A 17219-nucleotide genomic window follows, 5' to 3' on the forward strand; every position below is an offset into this window, starting at 1 on the left:
CTGGCAAAAAAATTTCCTTGGAACCTAACCCCCCCCCCCCCATTTACATTAAATCTTCTGGGAAAATTGGATTTGTTTAACATCGTTTCGCTTAAAGTCGCATTTTTCAGGAACATAACTACAACATTAAGTGAGGAGTTACTGTACTTTCTGTGAAAAGTAAATTACACAGATCCTTAAATAGAAAACATTTAAAACATCTTCAAAGTGCTTTACAAACATTAACTAATTTAGCCTGATAACAGCACTGTGAAGTAGATATTCTAATTTCAGTGATGGGAAAATTGAGGCACAGAGGAGTTACGTGACCAATCACAGTAGATCAATTGCAGGACCAGGATTAGAATTAGGAAGACTCCCAACTGTGTGCTCATTTCTCTAAAGTACGGATTGGATGAATGTACTATAAGGTAGATAGAAAGCTGGCTAGATCATTGAGCTCAACAGGTAGTGATCAACGGCCTCCCACTATAGAAAGGATGTGGACAAACTGGAGAGAGTCCAGTGGAGGACAACAAAAATTATCAGGGGGCTAGCGCACATGACTTACGAGGAGAGACTGAGGGAACTTGGCTTATTTAGTCTGCAGAAGAGAAGAGTGAGGGGGGATATGATAGCAGCCTTCAACTACCTGAAGGTGGATTCCAAAGAGGATGGAGCTCAGCTGCTCTCCGTGGTGGCAGATGACAGAACAAGGAGCAATGGTCTCAAATTGCAGTGGGGGAGATCTAGGCTGGATATTAGGAAAAACTATTTCACTAGGTGGGTGGTGAAGCACTTGAATGCTTTAGCTAGGGAGCCAAGTATCAGAGGGGTAGCCGTGTTAGTCTATGTCCACAAAAACAATGAGGAGTCCTTGTTGTTTTTACCTAGGGAGGTGGTGGAATCTCCGCATTTAGAGTTTTTTAAGGCCCGGCTTGACAAAGCCCAGCTGAGATGATTTAGTTGGGGTTGGTCCTGCTTTGAGCAGGGGGGTGGACTAGATGACCTCCTGAGGTCCCTTTAGACCCTAATCTATGATTCTATGATAAAGAAATAAATGTCTGGGCTATTAAAATAATTTAAACGTATTAATTTCTAATATGATATGAAAGTCTTTTACCCCAGATTTTTAGCACGCTGAAGGAAAATAGTCTGTGTATATTTACATAAGAGAATATCATAACTATAGCAACATGAGTTACTACACTCCAAACAGCTGAACGTATTTTAAGGTCCAATGCTGCACTCCTTAGTGACACAAAACCGGCCAAAGTCTAGTACAAATGCTGGCTGGCTGGTGGGATCCTTCACAAAGTATTCCAAAAAATATTCTTTGAAGAAAAATACTGCATTTGCTACCAACACCACAGGTCTGCTAGCCCTGTTTACAGAACTCAGTATCGAATTTGCCTTAACAGCTACGCATTAATACCGAGAACTATTGTTTTGACCACTTACGTTTCTTGAAAACTAATTTGGATAGGATTTTCATCATGACCAACAATAAATCAACTTCATCTGAAGTTACAATTGGAATATTTTGCATTTCACATTAGGTAGTATAATAATTTTTTCCCCACCAACCCAAAGATGCATGAGCTGTTATACCAGAATTAAAAGACAAATTTTAAATAATTAAATATAAACCATAAATGCCACCCTTATATTAAAACTATGATCCTCAATCAAGATTTTACATATCACAAAATGAAAAATTTTGTACCCAATCCCCAAAATTTAATCCTTACATGTACAATGAACGCTCAATTATTAATTATTTTAGTTTGGGGGATGCAGCAAGAATTGTGTTGTAGACAGGAGTGATAGGTACTATACCAGACGGTAAGACTGTACAAGATTGTAAATTCTTTGGGGCAGGGACTGTGTCTTTGTTCCGTGTTTGTACAGAGCCTTGCACAATGGGGTCCTGGCTAGGACTTCTGGGTGCTACAAGGTGGTATTATTATACAAATAATAAACAACATATGTTGTATTAACTGGGCATAGATATTAACCTACTTTGCTTTTGGTAATACATACATACAAGAGCTTCATCTGTCCTGTTCAAAACATTAAATACAGTAGTATGAAAATTTAGGATAGACTTTGGTTATTGTTCTTTTGGGCCCAAATGTTGCGTGTTAAAGTACTGAAATTATCCAGAGCTGCTAACGTTGCCTGCTTTAAAATTCCCTAATGAAACCAAATGCATCTGATCAGTAAGCAACCCTTAGTTTCTGGAAATCCCCACTAGCAATATGTACTTAAACAGCTGATGGGGCTTACAATCTGCTGACAGAAAGGTTAAGCCTTCCTCTTCTCCTCGTCCTCTTCCTTCATCATGAACTACATAACACAGATTCACTTAGCCTCCATGCTTACATCCGTACTCTTTATATAAAATTTCTTTAATTTTTAAGATCAAAATAACACTAATAATGACTTGCTCCTAGTGCTTATCAGAAGATTTCAAAGCGCTTTACAAAGGAGGTAAGTATCAAAATAAAATACGTTCCATAAATCGGTATACTTAAAATGCCTAGATTTGTACACTAAGATGAAAATTTCAGGTAATTCAGCAAAAAGATTCTCATCTCACCTAAAATATTTGGAATGTATTATTTTAAAAGGAAGGGGGGCTTCAGCTGCTTTGAGCTTTCTCACTGCTCTTATTCTGATAGATTAAAGTTTATTTCCCTTTTAATCTGTTTAAATAACCCTGTTTTTTAAATAAAAGAATACAAAAAGCACAGAGTATGACAAGTGTTCAGTTTTACCATAGCAGTTAATGCCATATACAATACTAAACATATATTAGGTGCCTATTTAAACAATTATTTTTAAAACTATAAAAGATTGCATTTATCTGGCAACACTTTTACTTCCAGTACATCACTCACCACAGAGTTTTGGAAAATAATATTTCCTATGTACAGCTAAATGAAAAGTTTGACACTGATAAAATGCTCTTTCAATGATTAATCCTCTTCTAAGTTAAATTAAGATGACATTTGTTGGCCATGAAAAATTCTGGGTATTTTCCCTGATAGTTTTCATATGCAATGCTAAATTGTAATTTTTTTTCATAACAGTCCTTACTGGATCCGCAGAGATGGGGCTCCAAGTCTATGTTGCCTCCGTTTCATCATTGTACTTTCTGATACACTGTTTCTTCTCAGAATAAGAGGTTTAAAGCCAGAAAGGAGAACCCGCTGTTATCACTCCAGTGCAGAGTACAGAACAATCAATGTAATACAGAGCTCTTCAAATATCCCCAGTGTCACCACAGACTTTATGAATTCAGTAACAGTCCAGACTAATCAGCCAGCTCATATCAAAATCTAATTATTTTTAAAGAAGTCTTCCACAAGTCTATTTCTAGCATCCATGAACAGGAAATGAAGACCAACAGTATGCAGCAGTAGTACTGAGAAGCCAAAGATACAAACTAAACAATCTGATCCGTCATACAGACAGCAATGTACTACTGACATCACTCACACTTAGAGCACAGCAAATCAGTGGCAAACTTTTTCTGGGCTTCAGACAGCAGTGTCACGTTCACTCTTAGTGAATCACAAGAAAAATGCAGAACCAGAGAGAGAGAGATGGCATACTGGAAAAAACTCTGGCAGAAATCTCACATACCAGCTCAAAAATTCATCCTGTGATAGGAATACAGTTATTGCTCCCACCCAGAGTCTCTGGGAAAGTCATGAGCAGTGCAAAGAACAGCTGCTCTTTACTGGGGAGGAAACATGCTAACTATCCCATTTTGGGAAATCAAACCATGTAAGAATCTACAGAACTTCCATCTTAAAACATTCATAATGCGTTAATTTGTTAAACTATGAATTTTACACACAAGTTAAACATATCAGGAACAAATACATAATCAGGTTATGTTCTAGCTATTTCTTCTTTTCCTTCTTTATGAACTTCAAAACTACAAGGACAAATTGGCACTAGAACAAACCGTCAAAGGATATTGATGACACTAGAAAAACACAAGGCTACACTACGATAATAATCTTTTGTAGGGCTCAAGAGGTTCCCTTGCATCCCTTAAATCGCTGAGTCTTGCATTTTAGTTTTTGAATGGTAATTTCTATCATTAGCTCAAATCAAACTCATGCTATTTTGCATGGTTGTCACAAACTACTGTCCGTCTTTCCTGAAATCCATTATCTGCAGAAAGTTAGCTTTCCAAACTAACATTCCACATGAACATCTTGTCCAGATTTTAATTAAAACACTGTGTCTAAGAGATTGGGTGTATTTTTAAAGGAGTATTTAACATTTTCAAATATTTATAACCATAACCACCATTTATGGTTCCTCATTGGATAGCAGGTCAAATTCAAAGTTATGGTCCTCATCTTTAAAGCCTTCCATGGAAGCAATCCAAGTTATCAGACAAATGCCTCTCTCTACAGCAGGGGTCCCCAACACAGTGCCTGTGGGTGCAATGGCGCCCGCCAGGGCAGTTGTGTGCGCCCGCAGGACACTGCGCCGCTCAAAATGCTGCCGAGAAGTGTTGCCGTTTCTCGGCGGTGCTTCTTTCCGCTGCCGCTTCTTGGCGGCATTTCGGTGGCGGGGTGCCACAGTCTTCTGGGAATAGGAATGTGCTATTCCCACAGAAAGGTTGGGGACCACTGCTCTACAGGATCATGACCTCCACTGACAGCTATGTTCCACGGGAACAATGGAATTGTCAACCTAAAAAATGAGACCTATACACCCAGGAGATGGAGTTTTCTTGACTACTGATCCTCAAATCTGGAAGACGTCAGGACTACCACATACCTCAGCACCATCAGAGCAAAATGAAAAATCCAGCCACCTTCCCACAATTAGCACCACCAACAGCAAAAAACAAACAAACAAAAAACCCCAAACAAACCAGAATCCCAGTTCTCTGGTGGAGAGTGAAGGAGAGATCATAGAATCATAGAATATCAGGGTTGGAAGGGACCTCAGGAGGTCATCTAGTCCAGCCCCCTGCTCAAAGCAGGACCAATCCCCAACTATATTTACATGTACACTATATAATAATAATTTTATGATGGTCCTGGTATGAAAATTAGGTAGATTAAATAGTGGCAAATTTTAATTAAAAATCTACATACAACATTTTCCCCATTTTTAAAATATTGCTAAGAACCTCCTCAAACACACAGATCAATCCTAAGATCCTTCTCATGTACCAATTTCCCCTTTACAAACTATACTTCAAATAATTTCAGCAAGCCCCATATACTACTGGCAACGCTGCTATGGAGCCTCTGTAGGTGCAACTCCACACATTCCAGCTCCTGACTCAGCACCTCATATCAATTTAAGAGCACTAGGTTATTTTTAATCTACTGCTTGTGAGTGTTTCTCTTCCGAGTTGAAGGGAGGAGTATAGTTAGAATGTAAAATCTCTCTCATCCATTTATTAAAAAAATACCACAAACTGAAAAGGCATTATTCTTCTTCATTTCCAGATCCAAGATAGCACAGGATGGGAACAGAATGCCATACCCCACTTCCTTCTTAGAGCACCATCAGACATTCTTTACCCATTTTCTTCATATTATATTCCCTCACACTTGAGGCATTGTACTGTCATGGCTGCCTTTCCCCTGAGTCAGGGAAAACTGCACATGACTCATCAACAGAACTACCTTATTGCCAAGAGAGACTGAAGCTGAGTGATATAATGCATTTCTTCCCAGGGATAACTGTACTGTCTCCATAAGTTCCATGCTCTCTGAGCATGAAAGGGGAAAGAGACAGACCAGAATTCAAACCAAGTACTCCTATACAACAGTGCACAGCCTGTCCACTAAGATACCAGAGTCTCCTATTTTGAGCAATGGTGATGTCTTTCCTTATCTCTTTGCACTTTGGATATTTGCACTATTAGGGAATATTTGCCCCCCACTTCGCTTTGACACTATAAGTGTGATAACATTAGCAAGGCTCTCCATAATCGCTTATAACCATAACCATGTTAGGTTTAATCTTCACCTAATATATTGACCAAGAGATTTTGTTTTCCCACCCATATGATATCCAAATTATTAGTACAGAAACCGAGTATATAATCTTTATTTAATTAAGGTCTTTGTAAAAAAGACTAGAATAAATGTGCAAATTCTCTTCCCATGCTTGCCTTTATTCTCTTCAGTCCAGCAAGTCAAAATATTTTCCTTGTTTTCTCCAGCTAAAACTTTTGTTTCCTCAGTTTTAAGTATAAAGGTTTAGAAAGATTAGAAGTAGAAACAGGCATAGTTTTAAGCTTCGGTTTAGCACATTATCTGGAAGCAATTTACTTCTGTATAATTCCACTGAGAAGAGATTTGGGAGAAAATTTACTAACAATCACTAACACTTATTTAATTCAACATCCCTGGATGGGTCAGTGGCAACAGAGATAGAACCAAGGACAAGGTTCCATAACACGAAGATTTTAGCAGATTCATACATGTCCATACAGTGACTACCCATTAGAGGGGGACCAAGAACTAACCACACTGTGTGTATGTGAGTTACCCATTTGCTTTTGTCAAATAACATAATACTGCACAATGCACTTATTAAAGACCCAAATAAAAGTTTGGGTAAGGCAAAAATAGCTATATAAAAAAAAGGTGTCTTTGACCACCAAAACAGCTAAGAATCTTTATAATTTATCTACATGCATAAATGCATCATAAATAAAAGTTAATCCTCTTTCAGGAGAGAGGATGGCAAATTCTGTAACTGATGTGCACCATCTTAGAAAGACAAGGTGGGTGAAGTAATATCTTTTATTGAACCATCTTCTATTGGGAAGAAGATACGCTTTCGAGTTTACACAGAGCTCCTCTTCAGATCTGGAAAAGGTACTCGGGCTATGTCTACACTACAGTTTACGTCGCAGAACTTATGTTGCTCAGGGGTTTGAATAAACCCCACTCCAAGACCGACATAAGTTACACCAACATAAGCACTGGTGTGGACAGCGCTATATCAGTGGGAGAACTTCTCCCATCGACATAGCTTCCTCTGCTTGCAAAGGTGGCTTTATTATGCCAATGGGAGAGCTCTCTCCCAGCGGCATAGAGCGCCTTCACCAGACGTGCTGCAGTTGTGCAGCTGCATCACACTGCTGCAGTGCTGGACGTGTAGACATGGCCTCAGAGTGTCACACAACCAAATACAAAGTGGAACAGATGGTTTAGCGTAACTAGTTAACACATATTGTAAGAGACGATTTAAGATGAAGTAGCCAGTTAACACCTCTGCAGTCATAGGACAAAAAAGGGGGGTTAGTGGATTACTGATTCTTGTAATAAGCCATAAATCCAATGACTTTGTTAAGTCAACGATTTTTAATGTCTAACAAAGTTATGAATTTAAGCTCCAGGCTTGTCTTTTGAAGGTGTTGTGTGGGTTTCCTTTGAAGATGAAGACAGAGGTCATATATGGAGTAACTGCTTTGTGAAAAGTGTTCACCTACTGTTGACATGGTGTCTTTGTCTTATCATTTTTCTGAGACAAGGTGGGTGAGGTAATATCTTTTATTGGACCACTTTCTGTTGATGAGAGAGACAAGCTTTCAAGCTTACACAGAGCTCTTCTTCAAGTATGAGATGAGTTTGTAGAGTTTCTCTTGGAGTTGTTTGGGGAAGGATTTGAAAACATGCAATTCTGAAGATGCAATTTTGGGTTGCATTAACAGAGGCATAGCATGCAAGTTACAGAAGGTGATAGTACACAGGACCCTTGCTAGAAAGCGGGGTTCTGGATCCATGCATGGTACCGCGTTACCATGGATCCCAATTTAAATATTTAAATTTGGGATCCATCGCCGCGACCGCGCTACATGTGAATCTACGCTATAGCGATGTGCGCTCTAGCAAGGATCCACTGTACCACTCGACTTAGTGCTGGTTAGGCCTCAGCTGGAGTACTGTGTCCAATTTTGGTCACTGCTATATAGAGAGCACTACCAAATTCACGGTCCATTCACAGTCATAGGATTTTTAAAATCATAAATGTCATGATTTCTACTATTTAAACCTGATATTTCATGGTGTTGTAATTGTAGGGGTCCTGACCCAAAAATCAGAAATAACCTTGCAACCCCCTCCACAACTGTTTGGCTGCTGCCGCCGGCATCGCTCCCTTCAGAGCTGGGAAGCGGTGGCTGCTGGGCGGGAGCCCAGCTCTGAAGGCCAAAGTAAGGGTAGTACAGTATGGTATTGCCACGGTTACTTCTGCACTGCCTCTGGTGGGGCAACGCCTTCAGAACCGAGCACCCGGCCAACAGCCACCACTCTCCAGCAACCCAGCTCTGAAATCAAAGCAGAAGAGTGGCAATACTGTGACATCCCCCCCAAAAATAGCCTTGTGACCCCCCCCCGCAACTCATTTTTGGGTCAGGACCCCCAATTTGAGAAACACTGGTCTCCCCTGTGAAATCTGAATAGTCTAGGGTAAAAGCACACAAAAGACCCCAGATTTCACGGTGGGAGACCAGATTTCATAGCCCGTGATGCGTTTTTGATGGCGGTGAATTTAGTAGGACCCTAGCAAAACAGACAGAATGTAGAGAAACTGGAAAGGATACAGAGCGAGTGGCAAAGATCATCAAAGGGATGAAATGTAAGCCAGATGTGCAGAGGCTGAAGGAACTGAGTATCTTTAGTCTGGAAAAAGAGGGAGAACGGGGTGGGGGGTGGGGGACAAGAGAACATGATGGTCTTCAAATACTTCTAAGGCTCCCACAAAAAAGATGAGGAAAAACTGTCCTGTCTTGCCACAGAGAGGAGGCGAAGAGGCAATGGGTTCAAACTACAGCATAGCAGATTTAAATTATATCTCAGGGAAAACTTCCTAACTGTAAGAAAAGTGGGACAATGGAACAAACTTCCTCGGGAAGTCGGGAAAACTCCTTTACTGGAGATTTCAAAATGACACTTGATAGCCATCTGTCTTGGAAGGTTTACACACAACAAATCCTTCACCTTGGCAAGGGGTTAAACTAGATGACCCTTGCGCTCCCTTCTAACCCTTCAATTCACCACAGTTTACCCAGGAATTTAAGGATATCATCAAATGCTTCTCCAAAAAACTCCAAGAAAAACTCTATTAACTCTTCCCCCATGAACCCACCCCAGCGACCTTCTACATGCTTCCCAAAATACACAAACAAGGGAACCCAAAGAGACCCATCATATCTGGTTATGGCACTCTTTCTGAAGGAATAGCGGGACTCAGAACCTATCCTCAAACCACTCACCACACAAAGGGCCAGCTTCCTCCACAACACAATCAACTTCTTCCATAAACTCCGCAACATAAACAACCTCTTTCAGAATACCATCCTTGCCACCATGGATGTCAATTCCCAATATACCAACATCCCTCACAATGATGGCACAGCTACCTGCCTCAAATATTTACAAGACAATGGACAACCCTCAGATACGCATCCGTAACAATTTTATATTCAACAACGAACACTTTGTCCAAACCATGGGAACAGCCCTGGGTATTAGGATGGCTCCCTAATATGCCAACCTCTTCTTGGGCCACCTTGAACAAGAATTTATGGACCAATGCACCATGAAACCAATGATATAGCTGAGATACATCAATGATATTTTCATCCTCTGGACAGACGACCTAAACTTCCGCATAGATGTCCACCACAACTTCAACAACATCCACCCATCCATTAAACTCTCTCTGGAACACTTCAACACCAGCATCCATTTCCTGGACCTCACAATCAACTTCAACTATCGAAACCTTCAGATAACTATATACAAGAAACCCATGGATCACCACACCTATCTTCATAGATCCAGTAACCACCCCAAACACACCAAGAAATCTTATCTACAGCCACGCACTCAGATTCCACAGAATATGATCCAAGGAAAATGTCCGGAATATACACCTTAACACATTCAAAACCACCTTCACTAAGCAAGGACACTCCACCAGAGAAGATGACCGCATCTTGGACTGGGCCACCCAAATACCCCAAGATAACCTGCTTCAATATAGAAATAAAACCCCCTCTGACCACACGAGCCTAGTTGTCACCAAGCACCCTACACTTGAACCCATATAGGGTATCCTCAAATAACTACAACCCATATTTGATGGGCACCTCAGCCTGAAATAAATCTTTTCTGAACCCCCTTTTCTGGCCTTCAAACAATGCCCCAACCTCTCCAAAGACATCATCAGAATCAACCTGCCCACAGTCCAAGACACACTAACTTAAAGCAGCATCAGACCCTGCCAGTACAACAGAAGAAAATTTGCAGACATATCTCCACTGATACAATGATCAACACCTCCCACAACACACCATTCAAGATCCATGGGTCCTATACATGTCTCTCACAGCAAGTGATGTACCTCAATCAGTGAACTAAATGTCCCAACAACAATTCTGCGGGTGAAACTAGACAATCACTATGTTCTCAAATGAACTCTCAAAGGAAAATGATAAGACAAAAACACCATATCACTTGTGGGTGAACACTTTTAACAAAGTGATCACTCTATATCTGACCTATCAGAGGAAACCTGCACAACACTTTCAAAAGATGAGCCTCAGAGCTTAAATTCATAACTTTGCTAGACTCTGCAAATCATGGTCTTAATAAAGACTTTGGATTTATGTCTTATTACAACAATCCGTAACCCACTAACCCCTGTTTTTGTCCTATGACTACAGGGGTGTTAATGGGCCACTCCATCTTGAATTGTCCCTTAGAAAGTTTAACTACTTATGCTAAACTATCTGTTCAATCTTGTATTTAGCTGTGACACTCTGAATACCTTTCCCACACCGAAGAAGAGCTCTGTGATAAAGTCAGTGATCAAGACATTTAAGTAGGCTGGCTAACAGATAGCACCATGCAATCAAAAAGGTAGGCCACTGCCTGTATCATGGCATTTTTGCTGGAATATTTAACAATATTTGACCGTTGTCAAATAATAGGCAGTCAACTGACTGGCTTGCCAAGCCTGTATAACTTAATACGACTGAAGTAGATGATGCAGCACTAAAATGGTTCTCAAACAGGATCCAGAGAGTGATAATGGGAAAGAGGAGTAGTTATCCAACAATCTTCATATTTGGGATCTTACACGGACCCATCCATCTCCTCACTGCTTCAGCTTTTACACAAGTCCACTTGTAGAAATGGTGAGACACCCCAAGCTCCATTGCCAAAAATATATACTGAAGACATCCAACTCTGTCACGTTCCATAAATGCACCAATACCAACACAAGGATGTCATAATGCCTACAAGAGAGGAGCTTCTGGGTGAAGAACAGCTGGCTAAAACTGAACCTAGATAAGAATGAGGTGATGAGAGTCAGAAGACAAAATGTTTAGAAGAACTAGCAGAAAGAACACTCCTCGCCTTTTAACAAAGGCATCCACTCGTCAATTGGTCTGAAGCCTCCGGGTCCTGCTGAACTCACCACTGAGCCAAACTGCAATGAAAAAAAAAAGAAAGACAAAAAACTTTCCTCCACTTCCAGCTTGTTCGGAAATGTATGCCATTCCTCCTTGATAAATATTCTTCTATAGCAATCCATACATTCTTCAGAGATAATGGAAATATATTGTAAATTACTGTATATTTCTACACAGTAGGGCTGATGTTGGATGCAATGAAACGGCCCTAGCTTGCACAGAATGTGTGAGTGCCACCTCAGTAGGAAGGGCCATCATGAGCACATCACACCTGCGCTCTAATCCTGTCATTGACTCCAAATCAGATTGCATTGTCCCATGGCTAGGTTATGGCCTTGATCCTGTCCATCAAAACAATCATAGAGTCATAGAATCATAGAATATCAGGGTTGGAAGGGACCTCAGGAGGTCATCTAGTCCAACCCCCTGCTCAAAGCAGGACCAATCCCCAATTAAATCATCCCAGCCAGGGCTTTGTCAAGCCTGACCTTAAAAACGTCTAAGGAAGGAGATTCTACCACCTCCCTAGGTAACACATTCCAGTGTTTCACCACCCTCTTGGTGAAAAAGTTTTTCCTAATATCCAACCTAAACCTCCCCCACTGCAACTTGAGACCATTACTCCTTGTCCTGTCCTCTTCTACCACTGAGAATAGTCTAGAACCATCCTCTCTGGAACCACCTCTCAGGTAGTTGAAAGTAGCTATCAAATCCCCCCTCATTCTTCTCTTCCACAGACTGAACAATCCCAGTTCCCTCAGCCTCTCCTCATAAGTCATGTGTTCCAGACCCCTAATCATTTTTGTTGCCCTTCGCTGGACTCTCTCCAATTTATCCACATCCTTCTTGTAGTGTGGGGCCCAAAACTGGACACAGTACTCCAGATGAGGCCTCACCAATGTCGAATAGAGGGGAACGATCACGTCCCTCGATCTGCTCGCTATGCCCCTACTTATACATCCCAAAATGCCATTGGCCTTCTTGGCAACAAGGGCACACTGCTGACTCATATCCAGCTTCTCCTCCACTGTCACCCCTAGGTCCTTTCCCGCAGAACTGCTGCTTAGCCATTCGGTCCCTAGTCTGTAGCGGTGCACTGGGTTCTTCCGTCCTACGTGCAGGACCCTGCACTTATCCTTATTTAACCTCATCAGATTTCTTTTGGCCCAATCCTCCAATTTGTCTAGGTCCCTCTGTATCCTATCCCTGCCCTCCAGCATATCTACCACTCCTCCTAGTTTAGTATCATCCGCAAATTTGCTGAGGGTGCAATCCACACCATCCTCCAGATCATTTATAAAGATATTGAACAAAACCGGCCCCAGGACCGACCCTTGGGGCACTCCACTTGACACCGGCTGCCAACTAGACATGGAGCCATTGATCACTACCCGTTGAGCCCGACAATCTAGCCAACTTTCTACCCACCTTATAGTCCATTCATCCAGCCCATACTTCTTTAACTTGCTGACAAGAACACTGTGGGAGACCGTGTCAAAAGCTTTGCTAAAGTCAAGAAACAATACATCCACTGCTTTCCCTTCATCCACAGAACCAGTAATCTCATCATAGAAGGTGATTAGATTAGTCAGGCATGACCTTCCCTTGGTGAATCCATGCTGACTGTTCCTGATCACTTTCCTCTCATGTAAGTGCTTCAGGATTGATTGTTTGAGGACCTGCTCCATGATTATTCCGGGGACTGAGGTGAGGCTGACTGGCCTGTAGTTCCCAGGATCCTCCTCCTTCCCTTTTTTAAAGATTGGCACTACATTAGCCTTTTTCCAGTCATCTGGGACTTCCCCCGTCCCAGTGGGTCAGGTCTCAGCTACATCACTGACTGTGTCTCCATCTATTACCTGTCAATATAACTACATTCTGTTGGGACAATGAAGCTTATAAAGCAGAAAATATCTGAAAATAAAGTGCTCTCCGTCAAGGACATTCAGGTGCGGGACAAATTTCTAGAAGAATTTAGAACGATCCTAAGCCTACCCATCTTTAAAGCACAATGCAAGATCTTCTTTGACATACCATTTCCACCATTACAGGAATCATAATTTTTTTTAAAAATTATTTTCTGAACAGAGACTCTTCAAATCAGGGATGGAAGAACAAACAGACTCCATAGATCTTGCAGATTTAATTTATATGGGGAGCACTTCAATACTATAGTATTAACAACTCTGAGATAAACAAAGTTTTTTGAGATCTACAGATCCACAAGGCTCTTTCCATTGAGCCATACAATTCTAATTGGTTGATAAGGGCATTTGGGTATCAATCAGAAATAAATGAAAATCACATCATAGTACTAACTTATTAAACTAAACAAAAGTAAACCAATTCAAAATAACTAGGTCTGACTGACTGCACTTCCTATAGTTGCAGGGAACACAGTAAAATAATTTAGTCAGAGCATCTTTACAAGAAGCATATTGAACACTTTGAAAATCTCTATTCTGCTAAAAATTGAAATCACATCAGTAGCGGTTATTCTTGCCCTTTGCAGTTTAGGGTTTTGACCTTCTAGATACAGAGGCTACTGAAGTTCTCTTCACAGAGGTAATCAAAAAGAAAGGATTGAAGTAACTGAAGAAATATACTTTACAAACAATTCAGCAATATGCATAGTTACTAAATAAACCATCATAAACTGTCAGTGCCTAAAGATCTGAGCACAGTGCGATATTGTTAATACTGTTAATACTTACAATAGCTTTATATTGTACCCATTAATACTTACAATATCTTTATATTGTACCCATCTCCATACTTGACCAAGAAACAGGAAAAAACTTTGAAATCCTCAACTCCAGATCAAAAATGCTTTGTGCCAAAAATCTGAATTGTTACATTAAGGTAAAGGCTACAGATGAATAACTAATATCAAGTATTTGTTTCACTGGATTGTCTCCAAATACTTGTCCAAGTGCTCTTATTCAATCACTGTCTTTACTTTTCCCAAATCATATAAGCAATAGTGTTCCTAAAATCTAATACAAATCTAGCTAAGCTGGTCTAAAAAGTATACTGATGGATAATTGATGTATGAGTCCTGTGCTCTGTTTTGTTTTAAGTAACTGAGTTTAACACCATCATATGACTTCAACAAAAAGATTCATTCATGCCTCATTAAAAAAAGCCTTTTTACCTAGTCATATTGTTCAACAGTGTATCACAGGCACCACACAGCACTTTCCAAACATTACTCCTTATACAAAGAAGAGATTTTAAAGAATAAAAATTCAAACTCGTTTATCACCAAAACCTGAAATCTAAGACAGCTTATAAAAGGTAATCTAAGGAACTGACTTTGCTTCTGTGATACGCAAACTTTAGGGCTTGGTTTTTAGTTAGAAGGCTATGACTTTAAGCTTATTGTAGGTTTAACTGGCACACTCGCATGTTCTTTATATAATCCAGCCACTATGCAGTTTTATTCTACCACATACCAGACCACAGAAAACTAAGCCTAGCAACTGTTAAATTCTCTCAGAGATTATCACTAAAACAGAGTCTCCTTAAACTCTGCAAACCTAAAGAGAGATGTTAAAATCAATAAACTGGCCTAATTTTAAAAGTACTATGTTTTAAGAAATCTGCTTTTTCCAGTTTGCTATTTTATGTTTTGTGGCAATACTTCTATCGTCTTGATTTCACAACAACAAAAACCTGCAGGGATTGGTAATGAGAATCTAGTTTTTTCACATCTACATTGTCCACACCGCAGTGACCAAATGTTGTTCCCATCAGTGACTTGTGTGGAATTAGTTTATTAAATCTCAGTACAAGCCCCACTGGACATTTTATCCAGAGTACAAAGGTTGGGCCTGGAAGCAACAAGGACCACCATTGGCAGTCTCAACAAAAAAGGCAATCACTGTCTGTTGCATAAATGCTGAACTCCCCACTCACTCCTGTAAGTTTCCTTCATGTCAGGTTTGAGCCATACTGGCTAAGCTATTGAGTAGGCTTGCACTACCACTGGCTGTCCTCCACCTCTTAAAGAAATGAACAGAGGACATTAGTCTCCAATGTGGCACCTTTCAAAAACACTTTAAAAGCACATGAAAAATGTTAATGGAAAAAAAATATATCTGTCTCTGATAGCTCTGTGTGGATTCAACAGGTGAGAATCTGCAAGTATTTTTGTTGAATCAAGCCTTATGTAATCCTAGGGGAATTCTGCACCACTGCACCTGTGCAGAATTTATGTCCCCTGTATATTTCTTTGCTTCCCTGCAGAAAAATGACTTTCTGATGGGGCAGCAAAGGTAAGGCACAAGAGTGGTCATGCAGCCCTTCCCAGCAGTATGTTTTGGGTGCCCAGGGCAGCCGGCAGAGAGGTAAATCACTGGGGGGGGGGGGGGGGGGGGTGGAGGAGAGGAGCAGGAGGCAGAACTGGGGAAGACCCAGGTGATGGCTCCTACTCTCTGCCGGGCTCAGCTGCTAGACCAGGCTGGAATGGGAAATCGGGATTTCCTCTTCCACTGCAAGGCATCAGGGGCAGGGCCAGACACACACCCCCCCCAGATTTCTCCCCCGGCTGCAGGAAGCTCTGCAAACTCCCCTGCTCCCACACCCCGTTTCCTGCACCCATCTCACCTCAGCTGCAGGGAGAAGGATCCCTGTAAAGGAAGATACTTCCCCAACCGCCCAATCCCTGTGCATCCAGACCCCCTCATACTTAGACCCTCCTGCCGAGCCTCTTCCCTCCACCCTCAGAACCCCCCGATAAGCTCCATTCCCCCTGCACCTGGAATACCCCAACAAGCCCCCGGCACCCAGATCCCCACCCCACCAAGCCCCAACCAGTTGCATCTGGATCCCCACCCCACTGAGCCCCACTCCACCAGCATCTGGACCCCCCATTGAGCCTCCCACATGTAGACCCCCCTCCAAGCTCTATCCCTCCCCCCCACGGAGCCCCAACCACCTTCACCTGGACCCCCCTGCAGAGTCCCATTACCATCGCACCCAGAACCCCCAACAAGCCCCTGTGCATCCAGATCTTCCCTGCACCCGGATCCCCCACTGAGCCGCCTGCACCCAAATTTCCCCACATTGATCTCTCTCAAACTACACGTGGATCCCCCCACAATAAGCCCCTACATACTTGGATCCTTCCTTGCTGAGCCTACCTGGTGCACCTGGCACAGAGGGGCAGGGCCCTGGGCTGTTTGGGGGGCAGGGCCCATCCTTGAACTCTGTCAGGGTTGGGTGCAACCTCACCGCTGAGTCTGTGTCGGGGGGATGGGAGGGAAGCCACAGTGTGATCTCCCACCTCTGTGCAGCCAGTGGCCTGTGCTCCCCAATGCCAGGCTGGAGTCTCCATATTTATTTGACAAATAAAATTTGCAGAATGTTGCAGAATTTTAAAATACTGTGCACAGAATATATATAGTAGAATTTTTAAATATTTTTGGCAGGGAATGCCGTCAGGAGTACTTATGACAGCAATAGATGAAAAGTAATTATACTTACAAGCTTCCTCTTCTAGGGAGACTGAGTTCCTTCTGGAAAAAATACAAACAAAAAAATGAGAAAATTAATGAAGAAAGATCTTAAATTAACTTCCTGTTCACCTTATCTAGTAATATTACTTTATAAATAAAATATTAAGGGCCAGATTTTCAAAGATGTGTTCAAAAGATGGCAGCACTCCTAATTTGTTACTACATATATTATCATTGCACGCATAATATGGTATTTGCATCTGTTTACAGCCACTCAACTGGCCAGGTATGCACAC

The 17219-nt window shown here is 41.5% G+C and overlaps 1 protein-coding gene across 6 annotated transcripts in view; it reads right to left on the minus strand.

Moving 5' to 3' along the window:
• MAST2 (microtubule associated serine/threonine kinase 2) overlaps positions 1-17219 on the minus strand; it is a 372012-nt gene that overhangs the window by 175250 nt on the left and 179543 nt on the right. For all 6 annotated transcript variants that reach the window (XM_037907057.2, XM_043521549.1, XM_037907059.2 and 3 more), the window contains one exon: positions 16952-16983. In XM_037907057.2, coding sequence (XP_037762985.1) covers positions 16952-16983 — 32 coding nt within the window. The remainder of the gene's footprint in view (positions 1-16951; positions 16984-17219) is intronic.

This window comes from Chelonia mydas, chromosome 8 (genome assembly GCF_015237465.2).
Source record: "Chelonia mydas isolate rCheMyd1 chromosome 8, rCheMyd1.pri.v2, whole genome shotgun sequence".
Lineage (NCBI taxonomy): Eukaryota > Metazoa > Chordata > Testudines > Cheloniidae > Chelonia > Chelonia mydas.